Genomic DNA, 23,675 nt, shown 5'->3' with positions numbered 1-23,675 from the left:
CTGCTTACCAGCACAGTGAGTCTGTTACTCATTTATTCTCTCTCCAGAAAGTCACAGGTGCTGCTGCTTCAGCAATTGCCAAGCACACAAATACTCCAAAACACTCTCAAAAAAATTGGTACTACCATATAAAGCTGTAAAATTGTACCAAATGCTCCTTCTAGGCAACACAGAGAGCAAAACCCCAGTGGCAGAACTGCATGTATCTGTTAATGCCCACCAGCAACACAGGTAAGCAAGAAAAAGACTGTCACTAATAAGGAATAATAGAGATAAAATTTCAGTATGTGTTTGGAAATAGCATCCACAGCAGGAACACTCCTTTAATGCTAAGGATTATCAGCCCAAAGAATAAAATGAAACTTTTGTTCAATCTCTCCTACACATGAGCAATATCAAACCTGACTCATGCATAGTTCTGCTGTTAACTGCACCAGGCACTGCAGCAGCAGGGTCAGGCTAGAACCAGGTCACAGTATGCACACAGCACAGCCTCTGAGGTGTGTTGGCAGCATTTGTGCTACCCCACCTTTGCTCAGCCCTGCTCATTCAGGAAGGCAGAGATGGCATGACATCACAACTCTCTACGTGCCAAAGAATACCTGTGCTAATGGCAGAAGCCTGATGAAGTCTCATCTGTCAACTTCAGGCTTAAAAATATCATCCCCATGTACCCCATGATGGCAGAGAGTACTGCTTTGGCTTAGAGGAACTCTACTCAATCCTACAAAATATTTTAGCATGTGTGGATCTGGAGAATCCAACAATCTCAGAAGTACGCCACTAACAATGAGCTCAGCAGACAATACATATGACACCCTAGTATTCAGTGAACCAGGGACAGAAACATGGTGGAAATTTGTTACTGGAAAGAAGCCATTATAACTGGGGAAATGCCTAGGGTAAAAAGCTGAACAGGTGGCCCTGCCCCAGTACAGGAAGAGATAATGGCTGTTAATCAATACATGCCAATTGGTCTCAGATGGTCTCCCACATATGAAGATGACAAGAATATAATTTTCAACACAAGAAAAAGTAGGGCAGGCATTTTTTCTTCCTCTTCAAAAGCAAAATCTGGATGATTTGACTAATTTGAGATAAGCTTTCAAAATCACACATAGGAAGGCTAGCACTTCTGTATTTGACCAAGTTCCCAACTGTTAGCATTCTGAAATTAACCAAAATATTACCTTTTATTGTAGAAAAAGCCAAAATCTGAAAGGCTGCTTTCTTAACGAGGCATAACTTATCTTCAATTCAACAGAAAGCCCTGCTCCCCAAAGTTTGTGGCCAGCTGGATTCATCACCTGTACAAATAATGTGCTATAACTTATGGTTGTTATGCTTCCCAAACTCTTCTGTACTCCTGAAACTAATTCTTTGCTGATGCTTATATCTTCCATGTCATTATCTATATTAACAACAACAAAAATCTTATCTGCTCAAATATCCCAAGGATGTATTGCACAATAGTCACATTTTTCATTTTATATTCTTATTCCAGATGGGGAGCCTCATACCTTAACTTCCACACTGACTAACATTTTATTGGACTTGCCCAAAATTAATTTGCTGTTTGACCACAAATCAACCACCTGCACACTCCAGCACACGTGGCTTTGTGACTTTGCTTTGTTGAGATGCTTTCAGTTAATTTGATTTCCTCAAAAAAATTCCAATCCATTCTTTTTACCCTAAAAGCAAACTATTTTCTGCAGTCTCTGCTTTTATCAACAAGTAACATGCACAAGTACTTCAGTATTTGGAATACAAAATAGTAATTAATTTGAATTACACTGAAAGTAGTTTAATCTAAGGAAAAATCTACACATACCATCGCAAAAACACAGCTAAAGCACCAGGACACATCACACAGACACTGGTGCAGATGTCTGACACCTTTCTAATGAGCAGCTCTAGCATTAGCTGAAAGACCACATCCAGCTCTTGCTAATCAGTTGCTAAAGTAATGATGGTTTCAATCACCCTGATGAAGTTGACGACAATGATTAAACTGGCTACTTAAGACGTCTTCTTGATTAAAGTGATATTTAATCCATAATGAAATTCATTTCTATCTGGCTTCATGCGTACTTCCATGAAACTCAGGTAGGAAGCTTTGCTCTCAGGTGACAAATCCTTTTTCAGTTCCCATTTACCTTATCTTACATGGCACAAGGTGGGTTTCACCCACCTAAGAAATAAGGTATAGACAACTGCCAGGCACTTCACTAACATCAGTTCTTGCACAAAACAGCAGCCCAACATTTTACAACTCTAATAATACAAATGAGAAATTCAGCCTGTGGCACTGTGGATTTTTGACTGGGCAATCTCAGATTAAATACACAATTTATGATTTGCAGCATCTACACTTCTCAAGCAGACATGAGATTACTCCAGGGCAATTATCTAGACAGAAAAAAGGATTACTGGTATGTTATCTTCAGCTGCTGCTTTGATAATGCTTATTAAAATTCCCCCTATGCACTGTTATTCCTTCCCAGTATTCATAAGACATTAGTAGAAGCAGTATATTTCAGCAGAAGACTACTAAACCCTAGTACTTCAAGTAATGCTAGGGTTGTAATTACTTCAGGCCACTGTAGCCATATAAAAATAATAACTTCTTGAGGAAAGGAATTAATAGTATAGTACTAATTTAATTAGTGAGAGCTTTCCAAGAAAGAATCATCCACTTAATTCATGGAGAGCAAAAGGTATATGTTAGAGATTTTAGTCCATGTTGGTTCAAATAACACAAGAAGAATAAAAGTCTGATTTGATATAAAAAAACTACATCTCTGTCTTGCTGGTCTACATTTGAAGTTATCACCAATACATCCATAAACATTGTTCATTTCAAATCAAGAAAACTTCCAGAGTGAGCCATATTCCATAAAGGCTGAGTCAAGAAATTGTCACGCAGAGTGATAAAATACAGACCAAAAAGCACTTGGACCTCTGGAAAGCTAACAAATTAAGCACAGCTCAGAGAGAAAGGCAAGATGCTGCTTCTCTTGATTCCCCTGCTAGCTGCAGGGCTTGTTAGACAACTGCATCCATTTGTTGCTACCCATCTCCATGTGTGGTGCATGTCCTTACACTGCTGGTTGTATTGAGGATAACTAACATCCATAAAGACTCTTCACCATAAACACTTCCCTACCAAATTACTGCTATATCAGCAGCTCTTGGAACAGCATTGGCTCAGCAGTGATTTCACAAGTCATCTCAGCATGTGTGACCCCAAACTGCAGCATCTCCCAGAAAGGTCCTGCCACCCACCACCACTTAGTGCAGCGTTCTGGCTGTCATGATTAGCCTTATGCCCTGCAAGTTTTGTGGAGACTTGGTCAAAACCAGAACCACTTCCTCCCCACCCTTTTTTTTGGGGGGGGTGGGGGGTGTGCATGCGTGTGGTTTTGTTGCTGGGGTTTTTGTGTGGGTTTTTTTTTTCCCCTTTATTTTTGTTAGTTTGCTTGGTTCATTTATTTATTTAAAAAAGAATGTCCTTAATAGCTTATATCTGTTATTCCTGGTATAAATCACAGCCTAGAATAGCAGTACTATATTTAGAAGAATGACAGCAAACTATCAAGCATGACACAGAAAAACAACTAGAGAACGAGATACCACAGGAGAAACTCTGAGAAAGGCAAGTAAAGACTTTATGTAAGACACCAAAAGAAACCAGGAGATGTACTGGTACTGTAGGGATTTCTATTAGCTGCCATATTCCCTTCATTCACATCATCCCAAATGCACTGCATTGAAACATTTTTGACTGGGGAGAGAAATAGTGAGAAAAGACTGCTAATTGAGGACATCGAGTAGAGCAAGACAGATGTACATTACCTAATCTGACTGTAGAATCAGTACTATTATCTACCATCACAGGCTACAGGAAGCTAGCTTTTAAAAGTTTTGCCCTATGTTAGCCCCTAAAATTAACTCCCTGTAACTTTCTCTGTCTCGACTCAAGGAGAAAAAGTATCTGAAGTAACTAAGAAAACCTTTCAAACTGAACAACAACTTCTTCTTAGCAATAATAGTGCTTTTTACCTGTAGCCACTTTGATTCCTTAAAAATAAATACATTCTGCTGGAAAACATCATTATTGTAATGACCCACACAATGTACACAATCCACCTTTCCCAACCCAAGCCATTTGTCAGACTGGTGAGTTCCAAGTTGAAACAAAATAGAAGCATGATCATCTTTGAGTCTTCAGCTGTGCTGGAGGGGAGACATTTTGCAAGTAACTAAGCACTTCAGTGTTCTCTGCATGTGCATATGCTTACCAAGCTGTGGCAAAAAGATGCTTGCAATAAACCATATTCTTATTTTGCATAGTACCAATGACATTCCTATAAGCACTTCGCTGGTAAGCAACCACAGCATTTACCATTAGCAGTAGACATAACTTTAAATGTAGCTTGAGAGGTACTTGTTTGCATTCTTAACAGCTTGCTATTGATCCATGTAGAGTACAAATTAGAAGTATTTAAGTGATTTAAGGAAAGTTTTTGTTGTGCAGATGACTGCCTAAGCAAAGTAGTTTGAATTATTAGGATACAGATTGTCACAGGAAATTTCTGAAGCTGTATAATACACACTGTAGCCTTGCTTCAGAAAGCAGTCATAATTAATGTGTCTTTAACATTGACAAATGACATCCTGTAAGCACATGAAATTTTAAGTAAGCATCAAATGTGACTCTTAATGGGAATTTTATGAGGCACTCCTTGCATTCCAATTTATTATATTTTAAACTGCAGCCTTGAAATTCACCATAGCTCCTCAGCACATAAGTTGTTTTCTTGGATGGTTGGACAGTACACAGCGCCTATTGTGACATAAAGTATGCTCCAACATTGTGGGGCTCTTGGTGTGTGGGGGTTTGATTTTTTGCATCTGTTTTGCTTTTTGTTTTCTCTTCCCCCCCCCCCCCCCCCAAGGAGCAGCAAACAAAGAAACTTGCAATTTACCCTTCAGTGAAAGGGAGAACAAAGATACTCTCTCATCAAGCAGGTACATTTTCAAAACAACCATAACTCTAAAGGGAGTGAAAACATTAAGACTCCAACACCTTAGCCCCTGTTCCATCTAATAAATGCAGTTACTATGCCACAGAACAAGTAAGAGAATGAATACAAATAATATCCAGCATAAATGAAAAGGGAAAGTAGAGGAGGGGAAAAAAAAATAAAAATAGGGGATGGGGGGCAACAAAACCACCACCACCACAAAAGTATTTCCAGATAAAATTTGAATGGCACATTTCAGAAACAAACCTCCTGACAGTGTTGTAGTTCCAGAGTTGCTGCCTCTCAGCAGGACAGAACCCTCCCTGTGCAGACACTCAAGGAAGAGAGATCTGAATGTATGGCTACTGGTAGGGAGATAAAAGTGATTTCAGCTGTGACTGCAAACCAGGTGAACAGCTTCAGCTAACACAGCTGTGTGGGTTACCCATGGGTGGGAGCAGTTATACTCCCACCCAAATGTGCCTTCACCCCTGGGCAAAACAAAAATCCATGTTAGACCAGCAGGTTTCGGTGTCAAACTCATCTGAGTGCCTGTGCCTGGGGGATGAGGTTGTAAGACCTTTGAAAATAAAAGATTTTTCTGCTATTTGGTAGTGTGAGTGTGTTCAGAAGCACGTGGACTAATGCTACTAAAGTGATATTTCAAGCAAAACCCAGGCATTGGCAGAAGCCAAGTGACAGGTTCAGACAGCTATTCTGAGCTTCAAATACAGCACAACCAAACCAAATAAGCCCAAGTAGTAGCCAGGAAAGTTGGGATCTGCAGGGCAGTGGTTAGGAGTGATGTGGGGGAAACCTGTGTTTCTTGCCTGGCCCCCCACCCTACACTCCCCTTGCCTGAGGAGAGGCTGAGGGAGCTGGGGTTGTTTAGCTTGGAGAAGAGGCTCAGGGGAGACCTTATTGCTCTCTACAACTACCTGAAGGGAGGTTGTAGACAGGTAGGGGTTGGTCTCTTCTCCCAGGCAACCAGCACCAGAACAAGAGGACACAGTCTCAAACCGCACCAGGGGAAGTTCAGGCTTGAGGTGCGGAGAAAATTCTTCACAGAAAGAATGATTGGCCATTGGAATGTGCTGCCCAGTGAGGTGGTCGAGTCATCATCCCTGGAGATGTCAAAAAAAATTTTGGATGTAGCACTTGGAGACATGGTTTAGTTGTTATGAGGTTTTAGGTATTAGGTAATAGGTTGGACTTGATGATCTCTGAGGTCTTTTCCAACCTGGTTGTTCAGTGCACTGTGAGCAGAGGCCAGTGCTGGTAGAGAGCAGGTAGCAATTTGGGGCTTTGCCTGGGGGCTATCTGGCATTAATTAGGGAGGCATTTTTGGAGGCACTCAAGCAGAAAGTCTCTTTGGGGTTTGGATGACAAAAAAGCTTGACATGGGATATTCAGCACAGACTGATGTGCATGAAAACATGAACCTGGGCATGTGAAGGGGAGGGACATCTATACCAAGTACTGGGGGCCTTGAGGATGGGTGGCCATCGTGTCCCCTGTGGCTGCCCTGGCTAGGGAGCTTTGTGATGTACCACTGCCCTGCAAGGAACTTGATTGATTGACACTGAGATTTTACTCTGTTCCCATGGCCACTTCTGGGATGTCTAAATTTGTTTCATTGTGGTTTAGGTGGGAAGTCATTTTGCAAAGGATTTGTGCTTTTTTTTTTTTTTTTTTTTTTCTGGGACTCCAGAACAGAAGGTATTGAGGTATTGCTCCCTCTGCCTCTCTTCTTGTCTGATCCTACCTGTGCCTGTGTCATTTTAGAAATATCAGCCTTTCTACCTGGTTTGTTTAGCTTAAAATCAAAAATCTTCCAGGCAAGACTGGAAGGATTGACTTTATCAGGGAAAGACTTGGGTTTACCAGGCAGGTGACTCTACATATCATGAGATGTTGGAGACCCCTGAACCTTGTTGCATTGAACTCCAGCTAACCCCAGCTGATCCTCCCACTAATGAGGCAGAATGAAGAAATCTTTTGTCTTCAGATGGCTTAGTCTTGATTCTCTTTGCAGCTTTGCTATCAAATGAAACCTCTGCTTTAGGAGAGAGATGGCTGGTGACTGCCCAAGCACATCAGTTCATCAGGGAAAAAAACCACTGAATTCAGGAACATGGTAAAACTCATTTGTGACACTAAATAGAAAAATGGATACTCTTCAACTTTGCTTACGCAGATGGTAAACCAACCTGGGTGTTGGAAGTATAAAAACGAGGCAACATACAGATTGATTCTGAAATCAGTTCTTTTTTTATCCTTTAAAACCATGGACAGGAATGTACAGCTCCACAAAAACGGAGGCCAAACATACCGAACCAAAACATTTCCTAGGATGCTGCGTGACAGTTTTTCCAAGGTTACTTGCTTTCAACCACACTCAGTCTAAAGTCGGCTTCCATTTGAAGTTAAAATAATTGTGGCACACATTGCACACTCCTTGAAACACAATCTTTGTCATAGGCACTATGATTATTTTCTTCTGTTTTTATTTCTGCTTTTACCTGTGAAAAAATAAACACAGTTGAACATAGACAGCTTTCCCCCATCTTCAGTGTGTTCAGGCTATGTGGTTAAGTGGATATTCTCTCCAGCTATTTAGATGAATAAACTTTAAGTTGGAGCATTCATGTTCTAAAAAGAAGTTTGTGTATGTAACTTTACACACACACATATATATTATTTAGAAGCCCCAAATTCAACTCAAGTGTTTAACAGTGATTTTATTGACAGCAGAATCAATTTTGTTGAAATCATATAGTTGTCTTATTTCAGTGAATGGTTCAAGACTTTCAGCTGCTAAAAAGGTTTCACAAGACCCACCCGATCCATTGAGAATGCTCAGACTTCATGTCCACATTAGGTGGTGTTTCATGCATATGTACAGATCAGTTTTAAGGTAAATGCAATTTTAAGAGAACTGTGAAAGATCAGTAAAGGAATACATAAAAGAAGGTATAACTCTGCAATAGAAGTTCATCTATTTAAATAAACCCTGATGACTCTACTTGGTAAGTGCTCAGCAAAGAGTCTGATGTATTTATTTGTGACCATTAAGACTAGTTGTGCAAAATAATCATTCCACTTTTATTTCTGGACATCTTAATGACTTGTCAACAAAATAGCAAGAACTGAAAAATTATTTAAACAATAAACTAGGCACATGATTTGCAAAGGTAATTCTTCCCTTGCAGTTATTCCAACTACCCCAGCTGGATATTCACAGTGAACAAACCATGTCTCCATCACCCTCATTCCATTTTAAGTGCCTTTAGTACAGGGATTTGTTCCAGGTTGCAATAGCAGTCAGTAAGTGAAGAGTGTAGGGCACTGCCTGGTCTCTCAGCTAATTAAGGAAGACAGGCAAAGTGCTTCCCCCCAGAGCCTACCCACAAGGATGGAAGGTTGCCTGAGAGCCATAGTACTTTCCTAGAGCATGAGTATTTGCACAGTGATGTGCTCTCTTCATTTTCCGAAACCATCTAGAGACAGGTTAAAACAACATAAATGCAAACCTAATCTACTACTTACAGGAGAAACAAATGAAAAATCATAATTTTATTGTCAATCTACATGGGGTCAGTGATAAACCTTGTTTTAAAGGACTGTGCTTTCTAGGTTTTTTCCCAAGTCACTCTTTTATTTCAGTCTTGGGAAAGTTATTTTTAGCTTAAGATCCTCTTCTATGGTGCAGCCCCATTCCTCACCTGACTAAGGGACTGAAACCACAGGATGCTCCTTCACAGCCAAGAGCACTGCCATCAAGGCTGAAGGAAGGGCTGTTTTACCCTTCTTGCCAGAAAGTGATAACCGTGCTTCTGGCAGTGGTGTGTCACTGCCACCTATATAACAGAAATGTCCATTAGTCAAATGAAACTGAGACAGATACCATGGAGAGTGGCAAACGCTGTCCCAAGGACCCTGAAAATCCCTAGATACTACAAACCACCAACAATTTAAAAGAGGCTATCAGTTTATACATATCACAGCCTGCAGTTAAATGTGACCAAACCAGTTATTGTAGCTTTGTCAGTTTCTGCAAATACCAGTGGAAATAGCTGGAAAGGTTTCTGGTAATTAGCCCTTACTTTTGTCCCTCTTCCCTATACAGAGAAGGCAGAGCACATCTCTTGTCTTAGCTTTGCTTAATGTTCTAGGTGTTTTTAGGTACATTTGGTCTTGGAAAAAATAAGCTGTCTTAGGAAGAAAGACTGGATAAGCACACACAATGACAAAACCTGCTCAGAATAATCTTCCCCTGCCAGGGTATGAGTTCTTTTTTTGAGGTCAGAATTTTAAAGACTTCATCTCCTGAGCAGCTTTGGAAAATACCCCACCATTGTTAGCTGAGATGAAAAAGCAGAAGGGATGAATTTACCTTCACTGCTTCTCTATACAACTAATAGAGGAACAGCATAGAAAAGTGAATTTAAACTATAGCTTTGTTAAAGAAAAAGGATAATCTGAAAGATTGGACTGGCAGCTGATCCATGCTTAGATCTGAATGCATACAATCGCTGCAAAACAAGTATGGAAAGTTTCGCTTGTCTATCTACATGATTCTGGACTGTGAGATCCAGCTCTGACCTGTAGAATTGCAAGACCTTATACCACCATCTTTACTGGAGCTGCAGGATCACACCCATTTATTCTGGCAAAGACAGATCAGCAATAACAACTTTAAGAAGACACTGGAAGCAGTTTCGCCTCTGCAATAATCAAGGGGAATGTGCAATGAAGTATAAAAAATGAGGTTAGTTAGAATCAAACTGCTTCAATACTTCTTCGAGGCTACGCTGATGGTCAGAGAGATTTCTGCTTGAATTGTTCTGGCTTAGGCACTGAGAACTAACGGCTCAAGTCAAACCATGAGCCACAGTCTCAGGAACAGTAAACCAGCACTGTTGCTGACATTCTGTATAACTTGACAGCAACTGAGAATCAGTGCCGTTTATTTTTACTTTGCATTATGTAGTTTTGATTCAATGAGGGGATCCTTCAGTGTGTCTGATAGCTGCCTTGTGGTACAGTCACCAGTGGAGGAGCTGCAGACACCCAGGCTTGGGGCAGGCCAGCTTTAAAAGGAGCATAGGTTAGCAGAGGTGAAAACCTGGGGTTTATTTCAGTCATCTCAACTGCTGAGCCACCATAAATATCTTCCTCTGAAAGCCTCATTCCCTTCATAGTAACTGTGCTTGCAGTGAAACAGATGGCACTTGTACAACACCAGAGTCAAATCTGGAAGTCTTACCTAGTCCATTTTTTCTTTGCAAATATGTTAATTTTATTTACTCTTCTGTGTAAAAACCAAACTGGCCATTGATGTGCACAGGAATCTCCAGCATTTTATGGGCAATTCAACACGTGAAAGAATGAACTGGAACATATTTCTCATACAATGGTTAGAATGGTTTGAGTTGGGAGGGATCATCTAGTCAAAAATCGCCCACAATGAGCAGGGACATCTTCAGTTTTATAAGCAGATAAATGTGAAACACATCATACCTATTCTTGTGATATAAATCTAAACAGCTGTAATTCAGATTTGTAACGTTTAATTTAAAAAAATGAAATTATATAATACAAAGATGTCAAGTAAAGGTTTAAAATAATCACAGAATATTTTTTTTAATATGTCTTTGCTTCCAAAGCTCAACATTTTAGAATCCCATAATTTGAAAATCACTAACCTAAACAAACTTGTGCTGATGAAACAGTTTCACTGACATGAGAGGGATCCAAGAAAGAAGCAAAAGTAAGGTAAATTTCTCAAATGACATGACCTACCCCAACTCAAAATTCATCCCTCCTCACCCATGCTAACATTTGTGGCATGGTCACAAGCTCCCTACTTTCTGTAAGAAACATAAGAAGCTCTCTACCCTCTATTTCCAGAAGCAGTTCACACTGTGCATCTTGCAGTGGTGGTGGGGTTGGCAATACTTCAACTAGCTGCTCTTTCCTTGATCAAAACCAGTCAAAATCTCATCTATTTCTACGACATTCATGTTTAGCAGATGGCTCCAATCTTACTATCAATAGATGATTTAAAGAAAATAAACCATTGGATATTCATACATCTTTTCTTCAGGATACTAATTTATTCTTCCTGGAAAAGATCAGAAACAATCTAAAGCAAATGAGTTTGAGTCAGAAAACCAAAGTAAAAACTACACTGTGTCCCTTCTCATGCTGAGGTATGTGCTACCTGTCTTGTCTCTACAGAGGAGTAAGCTTTACATTATGCAAGAACCCTCATCTTTATGTATGGTCAAGCAAGGGAAACTCAAAGCCTGAATTCCTTTAAAAAATGACTTAGACATGTTACTGGCATGACTTACAAAATAGCCTCAGTGACTCTTCCTTCATTTCTCTGATGCATCTTGATAACCTTCAACTACTATTGTTTATTTCAGAGACAGCAAGGAAATCCCTTTTTGTTTTAGAATATCAATTATTCTTTGTATTCTTTTCTATTCTTCTCTTATTATTTGCATTTTAAATTTTTAAATATTTACACAACTGAGAGCTTTTGTTCCAAATTCCTTCAAAGTAAGATGTATATTAAAACAATATGTAGCATATTAATTTATTAACTTTGTCATTATTTGTATTACATAATTTAGTGAATTTAGAGGTCTTAAAACTTTGGAGATATTTCTGTATTAAGAGGCAGAAAGCTGCATCTGAAGCCATAGCTCGTGACACTTCAGATGACTTCTATTCTTTGGTACTCTGACAGAAGTCAGAGGCTTCTAATCTGAAATCTCACAGTGCTTCCCAGTGCTGGGCAAGAGAACCCAAAGAGAGTGGCTGACTCAGAAATGGGAAACATTGATACCAGCAGATATGAAGGAACAGTGGGAAAATGCCTTGCAGCACAGGCTGCATGAACTCTTCTTCAAGGGAAAAATTTCCTATTAGGTCTACCCAAAGCAGACAAATGTACATGTATGAAAATTTCAATCTTTTAGGCCTTAAATTTACTTAGCTGGCATCCCCAGTGGTCCAAACACTAAGCTGTAAATTATACTCTTGATTCTGAGGGCAAGGTAAAATTGAACATGAAAAAAAACCCAACAAAACATTGCAAATTCAGTGATTTCAGTAAAACCAGAATGGGCACAGGAGAGCACAGAAGCAAGAAAAGGGGCAAGTGTACGTCAAGCCCCAGCCATTACAGCAAGTGGTACAGATCATGATCACTGTCAAGGAGAAAAAGAAATATAAGTTGCATGTAAGTCTCCTCCTGAAGGTGTTAGAGAATACGTTAGTAACAGCTACGCTACAAATACAGGATTTCCATGCTGCTAACATACTATATAGCCTAAATTTTACATTCCTCAGTGATCAATAAAACTCTTTCCATTATAGCTATAAACCACTACAGTTCCTCACAGTAAACAAAATGTGTAAAAACAACAACAACAAAAAAGAAGGTAGCTTGTTTTTCTGCATGTTTACTTCATTATTTACCTGGGAATATCCTCATGGTGTACTAGGAAATTACTGCTTGTTTACTGAACTGCTGGCCAGAAAGGAGATTCCTAAATCTTTTCAAGAAAGCAAAGGTCAGTGTAGCCTGTCAGTGTCAGGCCATCACTCTATCTCTGCAGCAGACATTGAAAACTATGCTGCAATACAAGGAACCAAAACATATCTACCTGTGTTCCAAGGGACAGTACAAGCATTACAAATCTAGGGATTTCTGCTCCTTTTCCTTTTCTCAAATACTACCACCATGGTGATTAATAAATTCAGGTAGTTTATTTTTTTGGCAGTTTCAACAGATAAACAACTATATTGTTTTTCACTCTTAAGATGGAAGCATTTGTACCCCCTGTAGCATATAGTGTGGATGATTGATTCCTCCTCCACTGCAGCATTCCCCAATTCTGGGCTACAGTGATGGCTTTCCACTGTCATCCACTGCCATGAATACATTCTGTGACTGTGTTTCCTGCAAGAGACTACTGATTCCTATGGCCTAATTCTTTAACTGTTATGGAATAAAAATGAACATCTCCCCCCCATGCTTTATTAATAAATTTACTGTCATTGTAGCTATTTCACTCATTTATCAGGTTTGAGCATTGCTATTTCAAATAAAAAAATCCTGTTTGTTATTATGATTTGGAAGTATCAAGTCTAAAACCTGACACTGGAGTGCTGCAATTGTTTACAACTGAATAGACATCAAATCAAAGGAAGTGTGATCTTGCTATGAATTTACATTAATAATGCAGTACAAGCAAGATAAAGAATTGTATTAATCTATGAATAATTTAAAAATATAATGTAGGTAAAATTATGTTCTTTTTGAGGAAACCTAATTGACCCATATCTGGACCCCAAAGAGGAACAGAGGTAGCCTTTAAGACTGGGTGCCAGAAAATACAGATAATTGGATCATTGACCTGCTGCACTACTGAAAAGAAATTTAAAAAATCTCAAATTCTGAAAAATCTATTCCTAATATTTACTTTTCCCCCAATCTGCTTGAAGATGAACATTTCAAATTCATGCCAAGATAATAAATCACTTTATAAACTTATTGTTTTCCCAAGTGAAAAACAGTTTATAAGGAAATTCCATTTTATCGAAAGGCCATTTTATTGAAAGGCAGTTGACATTAATTTTTAAAACCAGGTTTTAATCCAGGTCTGCTCCTTCAAGATTTAACTTAATTTACTGCAGCTAGGATTCTAAAAGACTTCTTCTTTGGTGTTAACTTTGCTAATTTCTCACAAGAGTAAGAAATTAAGACTAAAAGAAGCTAGGAATGAATTGGGAAGAATCCAGATTCTCTCTCTGTAGGCACGAAGTAGGCATGAATTATCTGATCATCACTTTGATTTGGAAGTATATCTAGCACATGCCATCATCTCACTATTTTTTCCCCCAAAAATGTAAACATGAAGCTGTAGGATTTCAATGAATAACACTGGAACTAGCCACATTGCTGTCCTTTGCTGTTAGAACCCAGTCAGAGATACTCAGTCCTGAGTAAAGGGCTGAGAGAGACTTGACAACCCTATCACTTGACCAACAAACCTTGCACCATATTGCAGTGAAGGTGTTTACATACTGATATGAGTACAATTTTGATAAGCAAAATGAAGGTAGCTTCATAACTCAGTACAGAAGTTCTTATATCATGTGGTAGGCTGCCAAGCTTTGTGACACTACATTGGGCATTAAATAGAAGAGATTCAGGACATGATCCTCTATTAATACACATTGTCATTACTGCATTGCCTATATCAGCTGAGAGCTTGGCTAGGTGGCTAGATATCAAAGCCATTCTGAAGAGCTCTTTTTCCATGGATGCCTTTGGTGATCTAAACGTGATCCTGAAAAAAGTAAAAAAAAATCAACTTTGGGTCATATTGTACTAAGGAGTCTTACAGTGGTTAATGATATGAAATGTCTCCATACTAATTTACGCTTTCTATTTCAAATGCCAGAATCATTCTTCTGAGTTTTCCAGGGATATTTTGGATTATTCTGAAGAAATTCTATACAGAAGAAAAAAAATTCAGCTCCTCAGTATGATGCTGAAGAGATACAAGCTTTCTCTACTCAGTTCAGAGAAAGTTCAATTTATTCAGTTAGCTGTTCTCCCACTGTACTTGACTGTAATGCTGCATGCATGAATTTTCACATCAGACTCCACTTGGAACTTTGTAGGTCAGATATATTTTTTAATAATGCTACAGGTAAATGACAGAGTTTGGTGCCTCTATTTAGGGGGATTACAGTCTGTTTCCAAGGCTAGGAACAGATGTAATTTTAGGAATGGACTGCATTTTGCATCCCTTCCAATCCACTGAGTTCAGTGGGACCATAGTGGTCAGAAATAAAGCAAAATTTGGCCTACCATTTCAGCTGTTTCTGTACAACTTTCTTTTGCGTCCTCTACATAACCAATTGTCACCTCAGAGAAAATGTTGTCCCATTCACTGTAAAATAGGAGGGTCCATGGAGAGAGAAACACACAAACAACATTAAGGCTGCCTAGTTTGATGCTTCCAAACCTTGTTCTTTTCCTCTGCAAATGACAGTTTCAATAGGATCTGAAGTAATACTCTTAACAAATAATACACTAGTCTGTCATAGGGTTAATATTAACGTCTCTCTATTCAAACATGCTGAAAACTGAATAGAACAGTTAACATTTAACAGTCACACATCCTTTGCTGAGTACAAGATTGAATCTCTAACATGAACTGAATATAGCCTAACCATTGCACATCTTCATCAGTCATTCAATCACACATTTCATTCTCTTAAGTACATTGTTCTTCCCCTCTTTCTGGGGTTTTTGGGGGCGTGGAGTGAACACATTCTCTCCATAAAATCATTGCTTATGGTATGACTGTTTCTGCCACAGAAATCTTGCCGTGTGTTTCCAATATGTTGCTAAAGATGAATTTGCATTTTGGTAGTATTTGGGGGAAAGTGGGTCTTACATCTTAATTGAAAAGATTTAATTTTGAAACGTATCTTCATGAAATCCATGATGAACAATTAATTAGTTTTGTCATACTTCACAAATTATTGAATCAGAGCTTTATATAGTTGCCATTTTTATATTACAGGTATGTTCACAGAGCTTATGGGCAGAGGCAAGCTCACTTTGCTCATGTCCTGAGCAAGTGGCATGTAAAAGGTGCCAATAGAAAAATCATGACTGCAGAGGTGTGAAGCTGAGCCCCATTTAATAAACCTCATCTTTCAAAGGGTTTATTTGGTGTGGGCTTAGGGCCATACCCAGCAGAGTCAGCTCAGCTCACGCACAAGTGAGATTGTGCCCAGCCACAACATATTGCAGAAACACATCAGGGTGAAACCATTTTTCATAGAGATCCCACCTTACTACTGAAAAAAAAAAGCTCTGTTTTTGAAGAAGGGAGTCCAAACAAGGCATGCTCCATCCTGGGCCATAAAGCATAGTTCTCCCTCAAATATATTTTATTGAAAACACACAGCAAAGATTACAGCCATAGAAAGTTCTGTAAACAAGACAATTTAATCAATTTAATCTTAAAAAAATAAAATCCCCCAAAAAAACCTGCAAAAGAAATCCAAAGTACAACTTGCCGGATGAACACTATGAACAGTAATTTTACTGCCTTAACAAAAAAAATAAATGACATACACCTTCAGCATTTCTTTTCCAAATTTACTTGACAGAGATTAAAATATTGCTTTATTCTGACTCAACATACAAGAGCACTGTGTGATCAACCGTGCTATTTTGGGAAGTCTTGAGACTTGTGAACTGGAAAGTCTGGGCACATTAATAACTTTAACAATAAATTTGGTGCAAAGGAATATTTTAATACATTCTGCATATACTGTAATTTATTTCTTTGAAATCAATGTTCTGACATTAACCAGGGAAGGCTATTTGGCAATTATCTGGCATAGTTAATTTTCTTTTCCCCCACAAAGAAGCAGATATTTTAATATTAATAACAACAGCAATGTGTGTGTCACTGAACCAAATTCAATGCATTCTTGGCATTATGTGTTAAAATTTAAGGGGGAAGAAGGACTCAAAGCAAATGCAAACAATGCATATAATGATTGGGATATGGCAACCAGGAAACGACATTTCTTTGCTAAGGCCTTGATGCCCTGCAGAGAGTGATTTGTTGAAAATCATCTGCTCTTATATAGCCCCACTAGAATCAGATCTATGCATGCTTGTGGGTCTGTCCGTACTGATCATCTGCAGGGCTGAAGCTTTAAAGTTCACAAGACTAAGCCATGATTAAAGTGACTGAAGAACTGAAAGTGGTAACAAATTAGGACAGTGTGGACACTTATCAGCTGGATTTTGATTGGATCTCCCAGATTTTTATCTGAACAATCCATAATAAAAGTAACTTTAAAAAAAAATACACACACTAATAGTGCCCCTTAAGAGCTTACAAATGCCTTCAACGTATAACAGCTTAGAACGTCGGGGGTCAGTAATGAACAACGGAGTTTACATTCCCACTCAGAAAACCTTAAATCAAAACCCCAAACCAAACTTGTCATAATACATACTTCTGGGCTTTCTCTAGCTCTTCCTCACTCCCCACCAAGGCAGCTCTGATATTCAAAGCTCAGAAGATGGAGCAGCTGTGGGCTCCTGAGTACTTCATCTCTACAGACCCCAAACCTATTCCATTAATGGCATAACTCAAAAGCTCTTAAGTGTTTCCATTGACTTCCTTGAGCTGTCACATTAAAGTAAGATTGAGAATTAAGTATCTGGCTCAATTTAGGGATTCACTGTCATTCCACAGTAGGTATCAGACCTCAGAAGTAGGCATCTGCATGCCTGTTTCCATGGTATGAACCTGGAACCAAGAAGAAAGGGGAAGAGGAAACTGTGTCTGTGCCAGGGTCATGGGACTTTGTCCCCAGGGCCTGAATTTCTGGCCAGCAGCCCACTGCAGTGCTGCCCTGAAACCAGAAATGAATCTAAGAATGGTCTTGGCCTGTACTGAAAAGATGATGCATAGCCTAAGCCTTCAGACAGCCAAGCGAGACCGTGGTCAAATGCTCTGTAACTGAAACGGTATGTGTAATCCTGCCTAGAAAGCACCTGATGTACTCTTCATCCCTCCTGGAACTTTTCCCTTAAAAAAATATTTTATTAAAAAACACTATGATATGAGGGCGATTGACTATTTGGTTTCTTCTAAGTAGATGCTCTTAAATTAATGCATATAAATAATTTGTATTTCATTTCCTCCCTTCCTCTTCAGCAAAGCATTGAATGCACAGATCTCTAGTCACCCCTCCCACAAACCCCACACAGAGTCACTTGGTCAATACCGAGTCTCTTTGTGTTTCGCTTTTTAAGACAAATTGTGCCTCTCGCTCTGACTTGGCCATGGGGCTCATGGGCAGGAAGGCTGTGTTTTCGCTCGCGCTGCGCTCTGCTTCTACACTCGCCAGATCATAGTCCTCCGACCGCCTCGCATCTCTCAGAATCCGAATCTGCTCCTGCACAGTTTCTAGTAATATTTTCACTTCGTGCTGTTCTGCTATAAGACAATTACTGACTGGGGAACTCACATTGACAAGTTCAGCTGAATAGGAGTTTTTGCACCATTTAATGCCTGTTACTTCAGAAACATTTTGCATTTGCATGCAGGCTTCATCCAAGCCCACAGATGGGATGATGGGAACGGAGTTGGCCCTTGAAGATGAATAGCCAACCAAATCCTTCTGATCCATGTTATTAAAATAAGGAGTTGTCTCTCTTGAAGGCAGTTGCATATTTATTGAAGTATTCTGAGGAGTTTTTAAACCACTGGACGAATACCTGGAAAGAGTAAAAAGAAGTTTTTGTTGGACATCAAGCAGTCATACGCAACCAGTAGCAGGAACATTGTATAAGATTCAGTGAACTGGTGCTGAAAAGATACTTGTAATTTCCCTCTCACCCTAGGAGCACTTGGCAATAGTGTAGCCCTGGGGAAAACAACAGACTCTGGAGATCCAGTTTTGATTTTCAGATCTGCTGGTGGCAAACCACTTGTTTGTCTCTCAGTTTCATTTTGCCTACCAGCATATTAGAATAACAACAACTTCTTTAAAAAACATTTCAGGAGTTATATTGTATTATTAATTTAATTTGAAAATAAATTTGAAATTCCATTCCTACATTCTTAACTGGGAAAATGGACTGATGCTTTCTTCAGCACCAGAACTCTCAATGTGAAATGGCTTTAAAAAGGTGCAGGAAAAAAGAACTTTAAAGGAAATATGGTTGTGTAGTCTTTGCTTACATAAAAAGGAGTGTGCTCCCCTTCAAACCAGGAGAATATCTGAGTGCAGTGTGCCACTGAAAAACATCTTCCCTTTTTTTAATAATCCTAATGTTGGCCTGATGGTTTTTTTTTTAGAGCTCATCTGGAAACAGAGCTAATGGTATTGGGCTTGAGCCTGTTTCCCTGATATTGTAATACTGTGTTTCAAAACAAACAATATCATCTACCCTCCATAAATATATATTATACTACAATTTTATTTATTGTGAGGAAACTATGATGAATTTTCATCAGTTTCCATTGTGTTCAAATGCCCAATTCATTATTCAGATCAGAAAGTGATTTTGTTTGCAGGGAATATTTAAAAACAGAAATTGAAGAAACTAATAATAGTAATAATAAAAGAAAAAGGAAACTAAAAAAAGAGATGTTTTCCATCTGCAAAGCAGTATTACTACAAATTCGGTGCTCAAACAGTTACTATATCCACTATTTATGATTGCCAAGGACCACAGACATCACCTTAGTACTGGAACATATTTTATTTATCCAGCTTTGTGATGATTCATTATTTAATAAGGCAGGCTAATGGTGAAGTCTATGTTTTATCCATGAGTGAGGAAAGCAACACTAAGATCTAGTGTGGAAGGAAGTGCTTTGAGCTCTCATTGAAGGGTATTTTCTGAAAGCTCCTTAAGCCTGATGGACTTCACTGGGGATATCCTTCTATCCTTCTACTCATATGTGCCTTGCTGCTTCTTGGCATGAGCAGAAAGAGAACTAAGGAAAAGAAGGTGAGTTGCTTGAAACAGCCATAATCCAATATGGGCCTAATTTGGCCCTGTCCTGCTGGCAAGCTGTCACACAGGAGAGAGAGGAGGAGATATCTCTAGGCTCATTTCCAGCAGAGAGTTGCTGACTTGTAATTAACTCATCAACGCTGTCACTGTGTTTGTACAACTGCCTGACACATTAACCTGTACACGTGCACGCATGCAGCTCTGTACAGCCCCTGTACAAAAACTCTCCAGGCATCCCCAAAAGACCAGAAAGCGCAGCTGGGGGCAATGTGATAAGGAGGAGGTGTTGTGAACTTCGCTGCTGTCTGATGGAAAGAGATACTGCTTTGGGAAGTGGGATGCAGGAGAATAATAGAGCAATTGGCTTTTTTGGATATGTGCTAGAACTTCTTGTATGCCCTGTACAGCTGCATTTACTAAGCCAGCTGAGACTCAGCTTTTGGTTAATTACACTTGCACTATGCTTAGACACACTAGTAGCCATTTATAGAGGGCCTTTCTAGAACAGTTTTTAAGAATCAGTATGAAGTGAATACTGATCAGGGATATTATTCTTGAGAGAGGACAATTAGAAAAAAAATAAATGAAAACAAAACAGTGCAGACCTTTGGGTTGTGCCCATTCTTGTTTCCTTTGCTTATTATATAATTGTTCAAACGACTATAGCTGGAGAGATCGCATCAGTTGCATTATTCCCTTTTTTGGTAATTCAGGCCCTAAATATATTCTGGGCTGCACCCTGAAAACAAAGGGAGTGAATGTTTTTAATGAATTTAACATGAAATGGATGTATTATATGGATGATATATAAGCAAAATCAAGAAAAGACTGAATTAAAATGGGTCTGGTGAAAAAACAGTAACATTTGCCAATTCCAAAGTAGAGATTCAATTATTCTTGGTATTTTGAAAACTATTTGGCAGGAACAATAGCAGGTAGAGCAATGCCTGGGATATTTCCATACTATATTTTTGAAGATCAGCTAGACACCAATTTTATGTCAGAGTTACATGCTTCTGCCTTGTGCGAGATTTTCACAGGAGGACTGAGGTTGAATTAAAGCACATACACTGTGTGCAAAAGGGAAGGTATTACACTGGTAGGGATATTACTTCTAAACCATGGGAGACTCAGCTTTTGGTTAATTACAAACTGATCCATGCTTCTGCTTGTGACACCAGACTGCTGCTGTTTTCAATAGACTGAGACTTAGAACTGTAATTGCAGAATCTTAATTACATTTTCCTATAATTAACTTTCTCTGAACTATAGTTGCTCCTAAGAAAGATACCAGATTTTTTATCTGAAAAATTATTTTATCTGAATAAATTCCTTCATGTGCATGTATTTCAAGGTGCAGCTCTTGCTCCACCCTCTTCCTAAAGCCAATCAAAAAAGATAAATTCAAACATTTATAAACCTACAATAGTTATGCTATAGAGTGTTTGAGAGACTAAAGAATCAAACTGAAAGAAGCATAATAATTTTACTGCTCCCTTAAAATAGATATTATAGAGACAGAAGGGATAGAAACTTAAAATATTAAATGTTTTCCATTTATCATAATACCAGTAACTTTGCTATAAGCCCTATTGCTATAGGTGGTCAGTATATGACCCTGATGACAAGGTCCATTAAGATGAACAGGAGTAATTTCAGAGGCATTACTAGACTTTGGTTCAGCATTGTAAACACATGTCTATATATACAGACCCCATGTTCTACCTGTGGATAAGACAGGTTGGGTTTTGCATACATAAACACATTTCATATGTATATACACAGTCATGGGCTATAAGGCTTTACTTCCAACACCATGTAATGCAAACAGTTGTCACTGAAAGCATGCCATTGAACGACTGTCCACTTCACTTCATGTAAACTCATTACTTGAATCAGTCTCTGAGATGTGACTGGCATGGAGAGTTTTCTTTAAGTCCTTCATTTCAAGCAGGTTTTTCTACTCTTTCAAGTAGCATACTGATTCAATAACAGACATTAGTTGTATTTAACCCACAGTCTGCAAATAATAGATAATCACTGCAAATAATGTGATTGGTGTTTCTTGAAGGCAACAAAAGTTTTCTGCTCTGTAGGAGGGGAAAAAGAACACTTTTACATGACTAGACAAAAACTAATCAGGTAAATGAGCCTCTTTCCTATCAAATATAGACATACAAAATCTGATTAAACTTCAACCAGAATTGCTGATGGATGACTTCAGAAGACTCACAAAACGAGGGAGTTAAACCATTGTGATATGTGCATCCCTGTAGGGGAAGATGGAGGTGAAACGGGAGAAGAAAAGAAGGCTTAAAGTTCTGCAGGGTCTCAGAGAGCTTTTTATTTGGGATGGAAATCTAATAAGAATACTAACACTATAAAACTAGCAGATATTTAGATGGTAAAATTAATCTGATTTGCAGGAAAGCTCTTCCTAAATTAGGAGAATTGCATACAAAGTAGAATTAGCAAATAATTTTTTAATTTTTGTTCAAAGATGCATGGTTATATTTTGGTTGTAGCAATTACTTCATTGCTGTTGACAGAATAACTTTCAATAAGTTGTGTTATGGTCTTAAAAGACTTAATTCTCATAAAAACCATCATTAGTAAAACATTGTGAGATCAAAGGACTGTTTTTGTTTTCATGCCTAACATTGACATTTAAAATTTTGTTTCCATGGGTACTAAGTAAAGACTTTTGGTATTGTACTTGTGATATACAGAGTGCTGTGATGTCCTGTCCCTACACCATCTCTGGCGCACACTGAAGGACTCCTTCAGAGAAAGGTTCTGAACATTAGAGTCTACAAACAACATATGGGTGATGTACTTTAGGGGACTGCAGCTAGAAGGGGTCACAGTTTTGTCCAAGTATCAATCTTTCTGTATATTTAGAATACGGGCCAGTACAGAGTAATACTTGTAACAAGTCACCAGACAGCCAGATCTTTTGCTGCTTTGCTTTTTCTTGTCATAGGCAAATCCTGGTTTTGGTCTGTCTTTCCTAAGTCTTCTGGCCAACTCTCTTAGATAGATTCAGTTACAAAACATTTAGTGAGCCAAGTCCCCCTGTCACAAATTACCCGAGACTGGGCACCCCCACTGCAGGTTGGCAAGTGTGGCAAGGGAGACACAAGTGGAATATGTGCCTGCATGTGGGTCTGCATGTGTAACAACATGCTCTTGTAACAACACTTAGTCTTGGTCAGCACTTTTGGCTGTCATTTCCCAGGCGGTCAGAGTAGATGGTGATCATAGCTCCTTTCTTCCCTGAGGAAAATTAAACATATATACGGCCTCACTCCTGCTCTGCATAAAGCCAGTTCAAATAAGAAAAACAACTGTACAGCTGCTCCTTGCTGTGTTAGCTGTTCACTGCATTTACTGTGACTTAAACATCTCCAAATGAAACTGGTGGTGTTTTATTCCATTCCAGATACCACTCCTAATTTTACATATAGTATGTTTGAGTGATTCTGGAAAGTATCCAGAAATCTACAAGGATATGAAAATACTATGTAGAATACCTCAGCAATTGCACAAGACTTCAAAGGCAGCTGTAGGTACTCAGGAGCGCTTCTGAAATTCAGACCTTAGGTGCAGCTGAGCTCACATTAAATATACTAATAAGCTGAATGAAAAAAGCAAAAATACCGGATTCCTTGTGTATTTTCAGACAAACCTATGTGAAGTGATTGGTCTTTAGTCTACAGCAAACACACTGATTTATTAAAAAAATCGTGACAGTTGGACTTCTGAATTATTTTCTCTTATTTGCCCAGTGCTGATGGGGAAAAAAAGACAAAACCAAAACTGATACACAAAAGTTACTAGAACATCATGGCACCACTAGAAAAAGCATTACTTATAAAGAGCAACGTCACCAATCACAGTATGTTCTAATCACTTCCACAGCCTTTGAAAGTCTCAAAAAGAGCAGCCAGGCAAATAAAACTGTTACCTTTAAAGAGGCAGTATGCTGAAAACATTCTTCTGCTTTCAGTACTATAAACCCTGGATCCATAGCACACTACAAAAAAAAG

At 38.8% G+C, this 23,675-nt stretch overlaps 1 protein-coding gene across 3 annotated transcripts in view; it reads right to left on the bottom strand.

The window, feature by feature from the left end:
* Positions 1–7,196: 7,196 nt before the first annotated feature.
* Positions 7,197–23,675, bottom strand: part of NRG3 (neuregulin 3) — a 387,986-nt gene continuing 371,507 nt past the window's right edge. The window contains exons 9-10 of one of the 3 annotated variants that reach the window (XM_068139980.1): positions 18,129–18,378; positions 7,197–7,552 (exon numbers count right to left, since the gene is read on the bottom strand). In XM_068139980.1, coding sequence (XP_067996081.1) covers positions 7,457–7,552; positions 18,129–18,378 — 346 coding nt within the window. In that variant the 3' untranslated portion in view covers positions 7,197–7,456. Of the gene's footprint in view, positions 7,553–13,375; positions 18,379–23,675 lie in introns of those variants that run through there. The other 2 variants (XM_068139979.1, XM_068139978.1) reach the window with 2 other exon arrangements.

The sequence above is a fragment of the Melanerpes formicivorus genome, unplaced genomic scaffold (assembly GCF_026170545.1).
Source record: "Melanerpes formicivorus ecotype bairdi unplaced genomic scaffold, bMelFor1.0.p_v2 SCAF_6, whole genome shotgun sequence".
NCBI lineage: Eukaryota > Metazoa > Chordata > Aves > Piciformes > Picidae > Melanerpes > Melanerpes formicivorus.
This window is presented reverse-complemented; position numbering and strand designations above follow the sequence as displayed.